Source organism: Corvus cornix, chromosome Z (assembly GCF_000738735.6).
Source record: "Corvus cornix cornix isolate S_Up_H32 chromosome Z, ASM73873v5, whole genome shotgun sequence".
Lineage (NCBI taxonomy): Eukaryota > Metazoa > Chordata > Aves > Passeriformes > Corvidae > Corvus > Corvus cornix.
The window spans coordinates 74973625-74988258 of NC_046357.1; the positions used below are offsets into that span (position 1 = coordinate 74973625).

Genomic DNA, 14634 nt, shown 5'->3' on the forward strand with positions numbered 1-14634 from the left:
AAAATGTGGTGGTGCTTTGAAATGCAAAGTAGCACGTTGTGGATCAGCTGCAAAGATCCATTCATAAAAACATTTTTCTACTTGACCCAGCTACAGGTAAAACCATGTTAAAATGAGCTTTAAACCTAATTCAGTAAGCTCAGAGGGCAGATTAATGTGGGGATTTAAAAGCACATTAACTCTTGACTCAGAGGAAACATCCAGGAATTAGGAATGAAATATGTGTGTTGTGTCTTTAACGTGAATTTCAAGGCATTCTGTGGTTTTATGCTGTGTTTTCCCTGCCTCAGGCCCTTGGAGGTGTCCCGGGGAGTCAGCCCCTCCTGCCCAGCGGGATGGACCCCACACGGCAGCAGGGTGAGTGCGGGACCTCTCCACAGCGCTGTCCTCACAAACTGGCACCTTTCTTCCTGAGCTCCAAACCTTTCCGCAGATCCTTAAGCTTTTCTGTTAATTAGAAAGGGATGATTCATTAAAAGTAGCTGCAGAAGGTGCTTGTGTCTTGCATAATTAAATCAGTCGTGCATTGCGTACATAAATAAAGTCTTTTATGTTTTATTCGCAGGTCATCCAAACATGGGTGGGCCGATGCAGAGGATGACTCCTCCAAGGGGAATGGTGCCATTAGGACCACAGGTATTTTCCACAGATGGGTTATTCTTAGTGACAGGCCTAGACTTAGTCTATATTCTCTGTCTTTGCATAGCTTGAAGATGCCCAGGACTTGTTTTCATAATCCCTTTCCAAAACAAACTTCCTGTTTTACAAAAAAATCAGTTCTGAGTTGCAGCTGTACAAAACTGAAATGAAAATCTGTCATTTTCATTAATATTTGAAATTAAAAGAGGAATCCTTTCATTTGCTTTTTTAGAAAAGTGTATGTTGTAATCAAAGAGTGACATTGGCAAGGGAGACCAGGAGTGGGGTAGGTGTTTCCTCCTCCTCCTCCTCCTCATTGATTAAGCTGTTTAGGAGGAAAAGATTAATACCTCTAACTTCACCAAAAATCCCTCTCCAAATTCTGTGAAGTTTTTCTTTCATCCACTGTTGATTTAAATTTTGGTGAGTGCAGGAGAGATTTTAGTGTGAAGTGAGACATCCACATTGCCATTTGTCCCTGCTGTCCACCTCGAGCCTCTCTGTGGCTCTGTCCCAGCAGTGCTCCAAGGCAGGGCACAAACAGTCCTGATGCACCCCTGGCACACAAATCCAGGAGGCTGCTCTGTGTTTTGTCAGCACTGCCAGCCAGCAGCGTGGGTGGTGGTGTTTCACACTGGTTCTGCCAGTGTTTTGTTTCACAGTGTGCTTGTTGTGCCCACACTGTGCATTTTTGCTTCCCCATTTTAGATAATCTCTCTGGTGGCTTCTTGTTTGAATAACAACTGAATTCTAAATGATGGAATAGCTTTGCCTTTCAAGTCTGTTCACAACTGTCTCTACAATTTTGGGTCTTCTTCCTAGAAACCAGTTGTGCAGTTCTTCAAAACAGCTGCTGTGTGTGACCAACAGAACATTATTAAATATATTAGCTACTTTTTTCTGTAGCCCTGAAATGTATTTACCCTTTTTGGGAGTAGAAAAGAAGCTCTGCTGTGCTGCCATATGACATTGAGCTGATCCTTCATGCAGCACCATTAGTCACACAGCAGGCAAATCTCATGCCGCTTTTTATGAGGATAATTTTTCCATTTTTGCTGTCATTTAAGATGCAGTGTTTTTGTAAGCTTCTTCTTTCTTGTGCTCAGCGTCCTAACCAACTCAAAATTTAAGTCCACAAAACTTAAGTTCACAAATGACTCCATAATTGAATCACCATCTACCTGGGCCACCAGCCTCTGCAGAGAGCATCACTGCTCTGAAAGAACATCTGTATGGGTGGCCCTAATGGCAGTGCTGTTATTTGAGGGCAAAGGAGTACATCTGCTTAGGATTAGCAGTAATTACAGTCAGAAGTTAGATTGTCCGGTGAGACAGATTGTTCTACTTGTATTCCACTGAATAAAAATAGGTGTAATTTGTTTTTTTTGTGTAAGTAGTGCAGTCAAACTTTGATCATAATATCAGGAGATAAATTCAGATTTCATGGGCCTTGGGAAATTAATTTGTTAGCATTGCTATGACGTTAATTGCCATATTAAATGCTCTCCATGATTATCACATTTGATTATCACAGATCTGGGATACTGGAAGGTGTCCCTGCCCAGGGCTAGGGGGTGACACTGGATGGGCTTTAAAGCCGCATCCTGGGATTCTGTGATTTATTAGAATTGAATAATGGAAAGAGAAATATAACGGTACATTTGAAAAGTTATATCGTATGGTTTAATTTTATGCAAACACAATGAAATCTAATTAGAAATAATACAGTTTGATATCTCAGAATCTTAGTCAGGGTTTCTGACTTTGAATAGCCTTGGTTTAAAAGTTGAATTCATTATAAAAACTGACCCTTGCTGGCCATAAACTTGAGCTCAATACATGTAAATTGTATAATTCCTCCTGAAACCATTTTAACCATTCTTAGCCAATTTCTGTTGTTTGTAGTTGTTTCTCCTCGGGGTTAATCATCTCGTTTTTTTAAGTCACCAGTCAGGGAATCCTGAAAGCATGAATGGCATGGCCTGTCCTGGCAGCAGTTGCACAGGGATGTCATTAACCTGCTGTCCTTTCTTTCCCCCTCCTCTTTGGTTTTGTTTTTTTGTTTTGTGGTAGTCTGACCCTTGGTTGTCGTTGCAGAACTATGGAGGTGCCATGAGACCCCCTCTGAACGCTTTAGGTGGCCCGGGGATGCCTGGGATGAACATGTAAGCACAACATAAATCCTACTGTACTTAGAAAATTACTGCATTGCAGAAGGAACACTTGGGATGGATAAGGCAGGGCGAACATGCTTTGATGACCAATAAATGCAGTTTTAAGCAGTGAACCCACAGTCTTACAGGAGCCTTGGCTGTCCTAACAAGTCTATACAAATACTCAGTTTCTTTCACAGATCAAACTTCAAATACTGGGAATATTTTGTCTATGTAATCACTGATATATCCTTGTATGCATTTTAAAAAATGACACTATTTATATTTCTACTTACTAAATATCTTGTGAGGAATGGTTCTTCTCTGCAAAATAAATCAGTACTTAATTGAAGCAAAATAGCCTTTGTCTGGAACTCTTTATAAGAAAAAGAAGGACACATTTGCTTTGAAAGTCTTCCTCAATTGCAGTTTTCATTTCCTTAACTACATTTATTTCCAGTCTAAACAGATAGATGAGCTTTACAGATATGAGAGTATTTTTGTCAGTGTTTCTGTGTATTTGTGGGTCTGGATCATCATCTGGTAAAACTGGATATAATCTGAGTTGAGATCTATTTCAGGCATGGATTTAGCCATGGCAGGGTGTTGTGCCTTGTATCCCTGAAGACAACCCCCTTTTTAAGTGTGTAGAAATACTTCAGATGTAACATTAAGAAAAGAGTAAAGATTTCTATACGCTTTTCTCATTATATCATACCCGTTTTTATAGAAAATGCAAATAAGAAATGTTAATTTTCATTTCAAGTAAAAAGTTTCCACCCTGAAAAGTTCAAAGAGGTACAGAAATAGATAATGTGATTTAAAAAATCCACCATACCTCTAATATATTTGGATTTCCAGACATACACTGAATTCTTGAAGCACATAAATTAAAATCTGAAGTTGTGTGTTGCCCTATCATAGACATCACATATGGGGATTCAAGACAATTGTAGGAACCATCCTGAGGGTAGGCACTTACGTTTTTCAATTAAATTGATGTGGAAAAAATATTTGGGCATTTGCAATTCAGTGTGAGTCAAGTATCAGGACTGTAGAGGCTTTCCTCAGCTCAAGACGGAATTAAAAAGAAAAGGAAATCTACTTTCCAGAAGTAAAATTGAGGGACAGGTAAGATATTTTGAAACTATTTATTGACATAAATGAGAGTTTGCACAGGAAAAGTAAGAAAAGAGTTTCCTGGATGATAAAAAGATTTCCTGGCCTACCAGAAAGACAGAAGATGGATTGAAATACTAATATTGCTGCTTTTTATAAGCACATTTTATCAGAGGGGTTGCTCTGAGTTGGGATTCTTTTAATTGTGTTTTCTGGACATTAGAGTGTTTTCTTACTGTAAATTTACTGCTGTCACTGGAATGTTAGTGAGGCCTTGTTTCTGTCCAGGATCAGACTCAGGGCTGGCCTGGGGGCAGTGGCAGAGGATGGACCCAAATGTGCTCTCTGTGTTACCCCTCGCCCTTTATCTCAGTGCAGGAGGCAGCAGTGGGGTCATCTGGGGAAATCACGTTTCAGCTGCACATAAGGATGTCTTTCATACCTGAGTGTTTTCTTTACATGACTTTCTAGTGTTCTGTTCTTTTTTTCTTGGATTTTTGGCAGTGTTAAATACAAAAATGTGTGCTCCACAGAAACAGCTGCTGTTTGAAATCCAGCTTTTCCTCCTTGGAAGGTGTGAAAGGAAGCTGCTTTGGTTAAGGGCAGAGTATCTGCCAAATAAAATGTTACCATTTTTCTGGTTGAGAAAGTGTTCTTTATGGCCAGAAATGGCAGCCTGAGGACTCATAAGGCAGCATTTCAGTCTGTATAATCCACAAATGCAGCACTGCTGGGTAGCTCCTTGCTTTGTCATCAATAACACCATCAGCCTTCTGTTGGACACAGCTGATGCACAGCCCATGTTCTTCCACAGAATAACTTCATTTTAGCTGTAGGTTTTTTAGTTGGAACTTGACGTAGCCATTTTTAGGAAGATTTCATGTCTCTGCCAGTTTTTGGAACAAAAAGGCAGATTTCAGGGAGCAGTGTTACATTTCACTGGTGATTTTTAACACCCCGTGTGACCTGCAGTGCTGTCTCAGGCACTAAGAATATCTCAGTCATGCCTCAGAATTACAAAAAAAAAAAAAAAAAAAAAAAGGTGTGATTTTGTCTTTTAATTTCAATTCACAAACTTGAGTCTAGATGTTTCATTTCCTGATGGAATATATTCATCTCTTGGGAAACTAAAATTTCAGACTTTTATTTTTTCAAGCCAGCTTTGACGTTAACAGGACAAACTCTAAAAAATTGGTGCAGGCCAGCTGAAATTGGTCATACTTGCAGATACTTCATTAATTATTTTGGAATCGGTACTTGTATGGTGTTTTATGGCCCTGTCGGTCCTTCCAATATAAAACATTTAGTGGAAGGCAAAAGACCTGCTTGGATTGAATTGGGGAAAAAAATTCAGTTTGTAGGTTTTTATGTGTGTTTTATAAGCACTTGGCTCCACAAAATCCATGCAGCTTTCCAGCAGATTCTGCTGCAGTGATTTCTAAGTCTATACTGAAAGCTGTCCAATAAATCTGAAAATTCCAACAGCTTTTTAGATGAAAGGTGAGTTGCCATGTCTCAGTGTAAATTTCTGAGTTTCCATATTCCTGTGGCTTAACCCAGTCATGTCTCTGAGCCAGTACATGTCACAGAAATGAGTGTGAGCATTTGGGGTGAAAACAGCCTTTAAGTGTTACAAATATTCCTGGTTTTTCTGAAAGAGAGGATCCAATAAACCAATGAAAGATAAAAACAACAGGAGAAAAAACCCAGTTAATATTTCACCATGTGATCATCAGCAGAGGAGAAATTGCTGAATATCTGAGCTGAGGAGCATTTCCTTGCTCAGTCTTTCATTGAATGAGGCAGAAAAGACCATACAAACATTCTTGATTTCCAGCATTCCAACAATAATGGCAGTGGAAATAACTAAATTTTCTCTTGATTTGTTTTTGAGAGAGTTCCTTTATAGTTTCATCAACAACGTAATAAAAAAAAAATAAGATTCAATATTAAATCCCTCAGGCAATGTATGCACTTAATAGTTTTTATTTCTTCAAGACCTAGAAAACTTTCAGAAATCATTAGTAAAGGGTGATTCTTTCTCTCTGTTTAAGTCTCTCTCCCATGCCTGGTGAGCTGCAGTGGTTAATGTTGCTTTTCTACAGCTAATGAGGCCAAAATGCCATTTTAGATGTGTAAGTTTTGTCATCTCTGCCTCTCCATTGTCACGGCCTTCAAAAAGTGATTCAGTCTCGTTTATAAACAACCAGGAGCTCTTAGTGCTCCCAGAAATAATTATGGGTTTGAGACATTGTGATGGTAAACACAGAGATTTTACCTCTGCTGTGTCTGAGTTCCCTCTGAATTGTTAAGAGAGGAAGCCTCATCCCCAAACTATTTTTCTGGGCTTAGCTGAGAGTGAGGAACTTAAAATAACAGCTGAAGTTGTGAGAAAAACCCTCTGAGGGTTTTCTGGGTTTAATACATGAAATTTATTATCATGACTGGTGTTGTTATCATCATGATCATCATGATCATCTTCATCATCATATAGGGATCATAGCAACATATTTTGTATGGCTTGTTCTTTTATAAATTAGGTGTTCGCAAAACATTTATTAGCTAATTGCACAAGTTTTACTAATGAAACATGACTGTATTGCAGTATTTTAGATCCATGGTAAATGCATGCATCCTCAGTACTTCAGGCATGTGCTTAATTATGTGAGCAAGATTACTGGTTTTATGACTGAACACTTATTTATTTTATGACTTAAATTTATTTTCTGAGTCATAAATAAATTAATCAATTCACCAGATTATTAAATAGCAGTGCAACAACAAGAATTCTGCTCTTCATTTTAACTTGGGGTAGTTATGGTTTGTAAACACATTTTAGTTTGAAAAAAGCCACTTTCTTCCTTCCTCTGGAAACAGGTTATTCAGATTTTTTCCTCAGAGAATGGTCAGAGGATGGGGATGTTCTGTGTCTCATCATTCATCTTCTGTTTCAGGGGTCCTGGGGGTGGCAGACCTTGGCCAAACCCAACCAATGCCAATTCAGTAAGTAAATATTACAAATATATTTGACATCTTCCTGTATTTAGGGAAGTACCTTCACAGCAGGCCCAGCAGTGCCGTAATATAAAGGCTGTTCTGGGGTCCTACATGAACAGCAGTGTCTGGTATTTCTCCAGAAGGCAGAAAAATCTCATTTTCTTTCAGGGATCATTGGTTTAAGCATGTCCATTTTTAGCACTTGCATTTGGACAAGGTGGGTCTGGCTTGCCCTGTTAAACAGTTTTTTCTGGTTTTCTCACTTCGGGCTTTTTAATTGTATTAGTGAAACTCTTCTTCAGTTTTCTTTTGCATGTACTTGACTAAAATGGGTATTTCTTAACTGATAGTCAAAGTCTTTTCAGTCCCTGAAATCAGTTGGCAAGTCCAACAATAGATTCATTTGTAACAATCATTTGGCTGACAAGTTGTCTGTAGAGAAATTTGTGTTTGTCAGTACAGTTGCTCCTCCCACAACAGCACTGGCCTGTGTTCCTTTGGACAGAATAATTGCAAAGGCTGTAACACAGAAGACAACCAGATTATTCACAGGATTTCTCCAGGACACTGCCCTTTAAAAAAAACATAAATAAAAAATGCAAATAAATACCAGTGTCTTCTAAGGTGAAAGATGTGGTAGCTTCTTTTCCTTTTATGGTCAAGATTTTAATCAAAATTTGGTATCTCTAAGAACACACAAATTCAGTTCATGCTTGGCTGTGAACTCCTGCTGAGTGAAATGCAAGTATGTGCTGCCTAAGTTCATAAACCTTATCAACTACATTGCCTTAATAGTCTTATACCTTAGCATTTTAATACTTTAATTTATAGTTAATATTTTCAAATTGCTGAAGAGAGGTGTTTATTTTGACAACAGAGGCGTTTCCCCCCACGATCGTAGCTGCATCTTTAGTTTCTGTAATTAAATGAGCACTAACCCGCAGCTGCCTGGAGCCCCTCCCAGCGCAGAGGGAATCACAGCTTTTCTGTTGATGTTACAGATACCTTATTCCTCGGCGTCTCCTGGGAACTACGTGGTGAGTACCTGTGTGTGTGTGCCTGTGTGTTTGTGGGACACCACGTCTTGTTCAGGCAGAGGAACAGCAGCCCAGATGTGGAGGGGAGCCCCCGTGTGTTGGCTGGGAGCTGAACATCTGGCCTGCACCGAGGGTTTCCAGCTGGCCCTGGTACAGATGTGGCTGTTCGTTACCAGAGTCGTCATCAGCCTGCTCCTAATTGCCCTCGGTGCTGCTTCACTTGAGAAAACATTCCTGTAGCTAACACAGTGTATTGTCTTCAATAATGAAGGACAAAAAACCCCTTGGCTTTCTCAGTTAAAACCATGCTGTGTGGGAGTTTCTGAACTTCTACAGGAAAAAAGTGTTTACGTGTAGTGCTGGATTTTGTTTCTGTCACCAGAGATTAACTTTGCTGATTATTTTAGATTCTTTATGTTGTTGTTGCTGTTGTTCTCAGCTTATTTGTATGTCTGAAGAGCTCTTCTAAGGCAGATTGTTTAGTCTGATTTTGCCACATGAACAGGACTGGTGTCACAGGGTGACGAGGGAGGATTATATATTTAAAGCAATTTTTTTTGTGCTTTATTTAGACAATTAGCAGTGGAAAAGGTTATGATTCTTGCAAGTGTCTATAACTGTAGCTGTGATTTCGTCACAATTTAGTGGAAGCAGTCAAGATTTGCTGTCCCCAAGTCAGTTCTTTCAATGCAGAACTTCACAGAGCTCTCTCTGTTTGGAAGACATTTTGTGGTTTTGCCACATTCCATTTTTGCAGAATTTAACAACATTTGGGGAATATTTGACTTCATGGACAACAAATGTTTGAGGATGAGGGATGGGCCAGAGAGCTCCTTGAAAAGGTTTATAGTGAAAAGATTTGTAATCTGGATTTATTAACTTTGAGAACTTAATACAATTAATCTATGTATAATATTTTAATATATAGTAATATATAAGCTTATCTACAAATATGTAAGTGTATATAATATGTATAAATATACAAATGTATACTCTCTTTATACATAAATAAAATTATATTCTCAGAGTGAAAATAGTTGATACCAAGAGGCTTTCTAAGAGAAGAAAATACACAAACAAGGAGAGTAAAAGCAAATTTACAATGAGATGCAAAAGTTAATGAAGACAAGTAACTTTTCTCATGAATGACCAGTTAGTTGTTCCTGCATCTCTTTATGTAATGTTGAAAAATATACAGAGAGAGCCCTTAAAAAAATCAAGTTTGTGAGCTTAGTACACAGGTATATGAATACAAAGTGGATGGAGAGCATGTGATGCCTAGAGGGTCATGTAGGTATGGGTAAAATGTGGATATGTATTTATGGATAAAAAGTATGTGGATAGATATCCTGTAAGCAGACAGGAACAGCCAAACCCTTGTAATTGCTGCCACTGAAAAGATATCCCTGCCTGAAACAGAATATCTGCTATTTTAAATTATAACAAAAGAGATAAAGTACAGTAATAGTCATATGGCAATGGAAATAATAATTATTACTAGCAATCTATGTATGTTTTATTATGGAAAGTCAACATTTATTGTCTTTTATTGATGCAGGCATTTTTAGCACAGTGGAAGTTGCTAGTTTTTCATGTTACCTAAAGATATTAGGGGTTCTGGAAACATAGGAAGCAAGATGTTGTGTTTCTGTTCTTAGTAAATGCTTAGGATGATTAGAATAAAATCCCTGGAGAACCCTAAAACTCTTGTTTGACAATCGGAGCATTTTGTGTTTCTTGGACTTGATCAGATTTGTGACATGGAAATACCCAAAACGTAAAAAAATATATGTCCCTTGATGTTTGGGTTTTTTTGGTGTGTCTCTTTTAGCTTTAGTCTAACCTTTTATTTCATGCTAACTGACAATTTTTCCTTTCTCCAGGGTCCTCCAGGAGGTGGAGGGCCACCAGGAACACCCATCATGCCTAGTCCTGCAGGTACTGAAATACACTTGGAAACAACAAAATTACAAGGGATTTTAGGAAGTACACGAGTTATTTTTTTAATAAAGAATCAGATAACTCTAAATTATGGGGTCTGTATTTCCTACATCAGTTTCTTTTTCCCTACTTGCTGATGTCTCCAGCTCAGGGAATTTTCCTAACTGGCCATAAAAACTTATGCACAAGTATAATGACTTCATTAACTAGAATTCCAGGGATTTAAATATTTAAATATTATATTTTTATAAAAATAAAAATTAAAAACAGAACCAAATAAAATAAAAACACTCAGAAAATGAACAAGTGAAAAGCAACCTAAGGTAAATATATGTTGAAGTTCTGTTTCCCAAAGCATGAAAACACTTAGAAATTGGCCCCTGTGAGTTTTGTGAAGGTATTTACGCACCTCTGAGACCATCAGCTCAAGGATTCCCACAGCCCAGCCATCCCATGTGTTTTTGACACGAGCCAGCAGAACATGGGGAAAGCCAGGGATGTGTGTGGACAAGGAACTTGTTGCCTGTCTCAGTGAATGTTGAAAACAACTTTATAGGCTGATTTTACTTTAGGCTAAAAGCTCTTGTGTTCTCCCTTTTCCTCAGACAGCATATTTGACTGTTCTAGTGTGATACACAGGGCTCTGCATATAGTGGAATTATTTGCTTAGATTAATGCTTAGAAAATCATTTTGGAAAGATTAATTGGTAGACAGAAACCTTGATATCTTCCTGTTGTATGTACAAGACCATTGGGTGTGGAATGGTCTTGCGGAGGGTCTGGGTACGAGTGCTGAGCTCTTTTCATTCTCTGTGCAGATACTGATTGTCCAGAGTTGCCAATATTTTTTTTTAAATCGTGCTATCCCCTTGGGGATGCATACAGACTTTTTTCAGGTCATTCTCCTTTCAGTTTCTGTCATTTTGGGGGGCTTTTTGCAAGCATTGCACCAGGCTGTACCATGAAGATGTATCAGCTAAAGACTCCTTCAAGAGTGAAGGATCTTTGCACAGCGTTCCACTGAAGAGCTGGATATATTCAAAATCATATGGACTTGACAGGGATGAGAGTACTGTAACTCCCAGTCTGTGCAAGGAGAAGCTTTTTATCATTTATTACAGATGGAAAACAAATTACAGGAAGCGTTGATAAGAAAAAAAGTCCTGTTCTATGGATAATATTGAAGATGAGTGAAGAAATTTAGAACTCCAGGAAACAGGGTTTATGGAATTAAATAGTTACAGATTCTTGGTGATTTATAAACCTTTCAACAGTCATGCATATAACTAGAGCACAGAAGTAGTCACTTGGGGACCATGGCAATTATTTCTTTTCATAGCCCTGTTGTGTGGCAGCAATGGATAGAAAGGGAATAAAATCTTCTGTTATATTGCCGCTGTGTATGGGATTCAGGCACAGTAATAATATGAACAAAATGACAGGAAATGGATGAGGTGAGTAATTTTATTGAAAAGTGTATTTTAGCACTTAAAATAATTTCTTATTACAGATTCAACCAACTCTGGAGACAACATGTACACTTTAATGAATGCTGTGCCACCTGGGCCCAACAGACCTAATGTAAATATGAATCTACTTACATCCTTCTTTGAGTAGTCCAGCCTTTTGTTTATCCAAACACTGTGTTTCCATCAGCTATCATTATTGCTAAGCTTTCCATTTTTATGGGTGGCTCTTTATGGGCCTCTGGGAAAAAGTGCTAGTAGAACTTAAATGTATATAGATATGCTAAATCATTATGCAGTAAACTGTAGATTGTTTGGCTATAATGGCAATGTCCTTTAAATGTGTGAAGAGCTAAATTTAAGGTTAATTACTGGAATTGGACAGAAACTGCTCAAGCTGTGAAGGTGATGTGGAGCTTTCCAACTCTGTATAGGTCAGGTGGGGTTTGAAAGCTGTTAATTAATCACGAATGGATTTAAGAGAGTTATGAAAGTTCCCTATAACTTCAATGGGGGTAGGGCTGAGTTGCCAGCAGCAGTCTGGGAAGTTATACAAAAAGCATTGAGGTAAATAATAGATTATTATTTTGTTGGCTTCCAGCCTACAGAGATGACAGTTTCCAAAAACCATGAAAGTGAGCAAAAACAATGCTGTTTTTCAGTCTTCACATGAGAGACCTTGTCTTAAAGGTCTGAATGGGACTTGAGAGTCTCTTCTCATTCAGAGCTGAGGATTTTTCATTACTTTTTTTTCCCTCTTCTCCTGAGGAATATTCTCTCTTTATTAGGTTGTGTGAAAAATAATTGTACAGTTTTTAATGCCTGCTCCTCTCGTAGTTTCCACTGGGGCCAGGCTCAGATGGACCCATGAGCGGACTGGGTGGAATGGACTCACATCATATGAATGGATCATTAGGTAATGCTAATAGTAAATATTGCCAATGTGGTGTATTTTCAGTGACAGTGCTATTTTCTGTGACTAATTCTTGGGAGTTCTGTGGAAGACAGTATGTAAAAATGTATGAAAAAAGTTGTAAGTACATCAGTGAGATGAAGGGAGTGACTTGAAGAGGCTGTGGCAATAAAAAAAAAAAAATTGAAGCTCACTGAGCAGACTTGTTGTGAACAACGAAAATTCAGCATAGGCATCTATCTCCTACTGAAAATTACTTTTTTTTTTAGGAAAGCATGTCCCTGAAATTTTAGATTAGTTTATATAAGGACACTTTTACAGCCTTTCTTTACCTATTACAATCCTAAAATGGGCAGTTGGTTTAACTAAGAATGATGCACATTGCATTCAAACCACGCCTTTTTCTGTTGCTTTCTACAGTGACAGAAATTATTTCTCCTTAGCTAAAATGAAAAATTGAATTGAAACAGTTATGGAAGGATTTTACATGTACATAGCATGTAATTTATCCTTTTGGTCCATGACAAAATAACTCTTGATAACATCTATGTATCTGACGTTTTTAGAGAGAGAAATCATATTCCTTAGGAGCCCTAATTTGCCTGGTTGTATGAAATACTTATTTCAGTCCTCTCCCACAGCTCCATTTGTGATTGTTTTGCTGTGAGACTCTTCTAGTTTTGTACTCAGTACTCTTCCAGAATTTGTCTTTCCTGAACATATGTGTCTTTTGCTGCTAAAAGAATGCTTTTCTGTGTTCATCCATCCTAAAGTTGCATTTCCTTTATTCTTGGCTTTACCTGAGGTGAGACCTACAGCATGTGAAAAAAACCCTCGATTAGTTTTCAATAGTCTTGCTCTCACTATATTTAATTTCATTTGGTTTCTGTTACTCTGCACATCAGGATCATCTGGTTTCTTCTAAGAGCTACTCTGTACATGTAGTGCAGCAAAAGTTGACAAGAGCCCCAGACTGATGGAGTTGATTACTCTGTACCGCCTGTAAACTTTTACTGAGTTGGTTATGTTTTAAAATGTTAATGTTGCACTATGTGTTTTCTATGAAAAAATTATTGGTTTAGCTTCAGCTCAAAACTAACTGAGCAATTGTCTGTTTTAATTTCAGGCTCAGGAGACATGGACAGTATTTCCAAAGTGAGTATCTAATCAAATATTTGGAATTTTTAGAGGGTTTCACTCTAAACTAATTTCCTTTGTCTCCATTATGAATCTTTTTTTAATGCAGATTCATGTTATCATATTCTATATAATTACCTCCAGTTCAGAATATGATAGATCATGTTGTAGTCTTTGATACTCTTAAAATAAATGAAACCAGTTCTAATAATCAATTCTAGTCAAATGTAAAGTTGGGGCAATCTCCTTAAGGTGTTCCAGGATTGGGTTTGTCACCTCTGTAAGGTAATGTTAATATCTTAATCCTCAGGATAAATTCCCAGAAACTAGATTAGGAAGCAGTTTCAGAAGAAGCACTGTTTTGATATCACAAACATTAAATAGCTGGAAATGGATGTGAGTTTAATCTGCAGGGATTTTGCATCTACAGAAATAATACTTGAATGCGTCACTTCAGTAAAAATAAAAGTGCTGTGGACGTGATCGTCATTAACTCAGGATTAATGAGCTGATGTGGTATTGGTAAAGAGGCATAAATAAAGAGGACCGTGTGTTCTTAAAACATTTTCAGACTCTGCACAAAGTAAAGTGATGCATGGAAAAGACCACATTGCCTTGGCTGTGCTGTGCTGGGCTGTGCAGTGGTGGGTTCAATGAAACCCTTCTGTGAGATAACCAGCATACATCATTTTTTTAATCAAAGTCTGTGTTTTTTCTTCAGTATTTTATTGCAAAGTGTAGCATTTTTAAGGGAAAAAGCCAAAACATTTCCATTCCCTTGGGATAATTTTTAAAGCCAGTATTGCACTTGTAGCTATTCAGCGCTGTGCTGGTGCAGGTATCAGTAGCTTTGAAAGCTTGGGTCCAAAACAATTTACCTGGAAGTCTCATGGAAATCACATTTCATCTATGTGGTTTTTAAGTAACGAAAAGGAAAATGGTGTTAATTTTGCCTGTAACACAGTTGTCCATAGCAAATGGATCCGGTCAGTCTTGGCAGAATCGGTACAGCTCACGGAATTCCTAGCTTTTTAGAGAAGATTTTGATTAAATTAGCTGAATGGTAGAACATAAAGTTTTTTATGAAGTAGATTAAGATGAGGGCAGTAAATTAACTGAAATTATGCATATTAAATAAACATTAATAACCTGCATTTATTGCAATGCCCATGGAATTTGTGCAGGCATCAGGCGTACTCTTGCTTTAGAAAACCCGAGTTGGAGCTAGAGTG

The 14634-nt window shown here is 37.9% G+C and overlaps 1 protein-coding gene across 4 annotated transcripts in view; it reads left to right on the forward strand.

Annotated features, from left to right (window-relative positions):
- SSBP2 (single stranded DNA binding protein 2) overlaps positions 1-14634 on the forward strand; it is a 134699-nt gene that overhangs the window by 103859 nt on the left and 16206 nt on the right. For 2 of the 4 annotated variants that reach the window (XM_039566488.1, XM_039566486.1), the window contains 9 exons: positions 291-357; positions 566-636; positions 2713-2804; positions 6866-6914; positions 7910-7945; positions 9829-9883; positions 11397-11467; positions 12190-12268; positions 13392-13420. In XM_039566488.1, coding sequence (XP_039422422.1) covers positions 291-357; positions 566-636; positions 2713-2804; positions 6866-6914; positions 7910-7945; positions 9829-9883; positions 11397-11467; positions 12190-12268; positions 13392-13420 — 549 coding nt within the window. The remainder of the gene's footprint in view (positions 1-290; positions 358-565; positions 637-2712; positions 2805-6865; positions 6915-7909; positions 7946-9828; positions 9884-11396; positions 11468-12189; positions 12269-13391; positions 13421-14634) is intronic. The other 2 variants (XM_039566487.1, XM_039566489.1) reach the window with 1 other exon arrangement.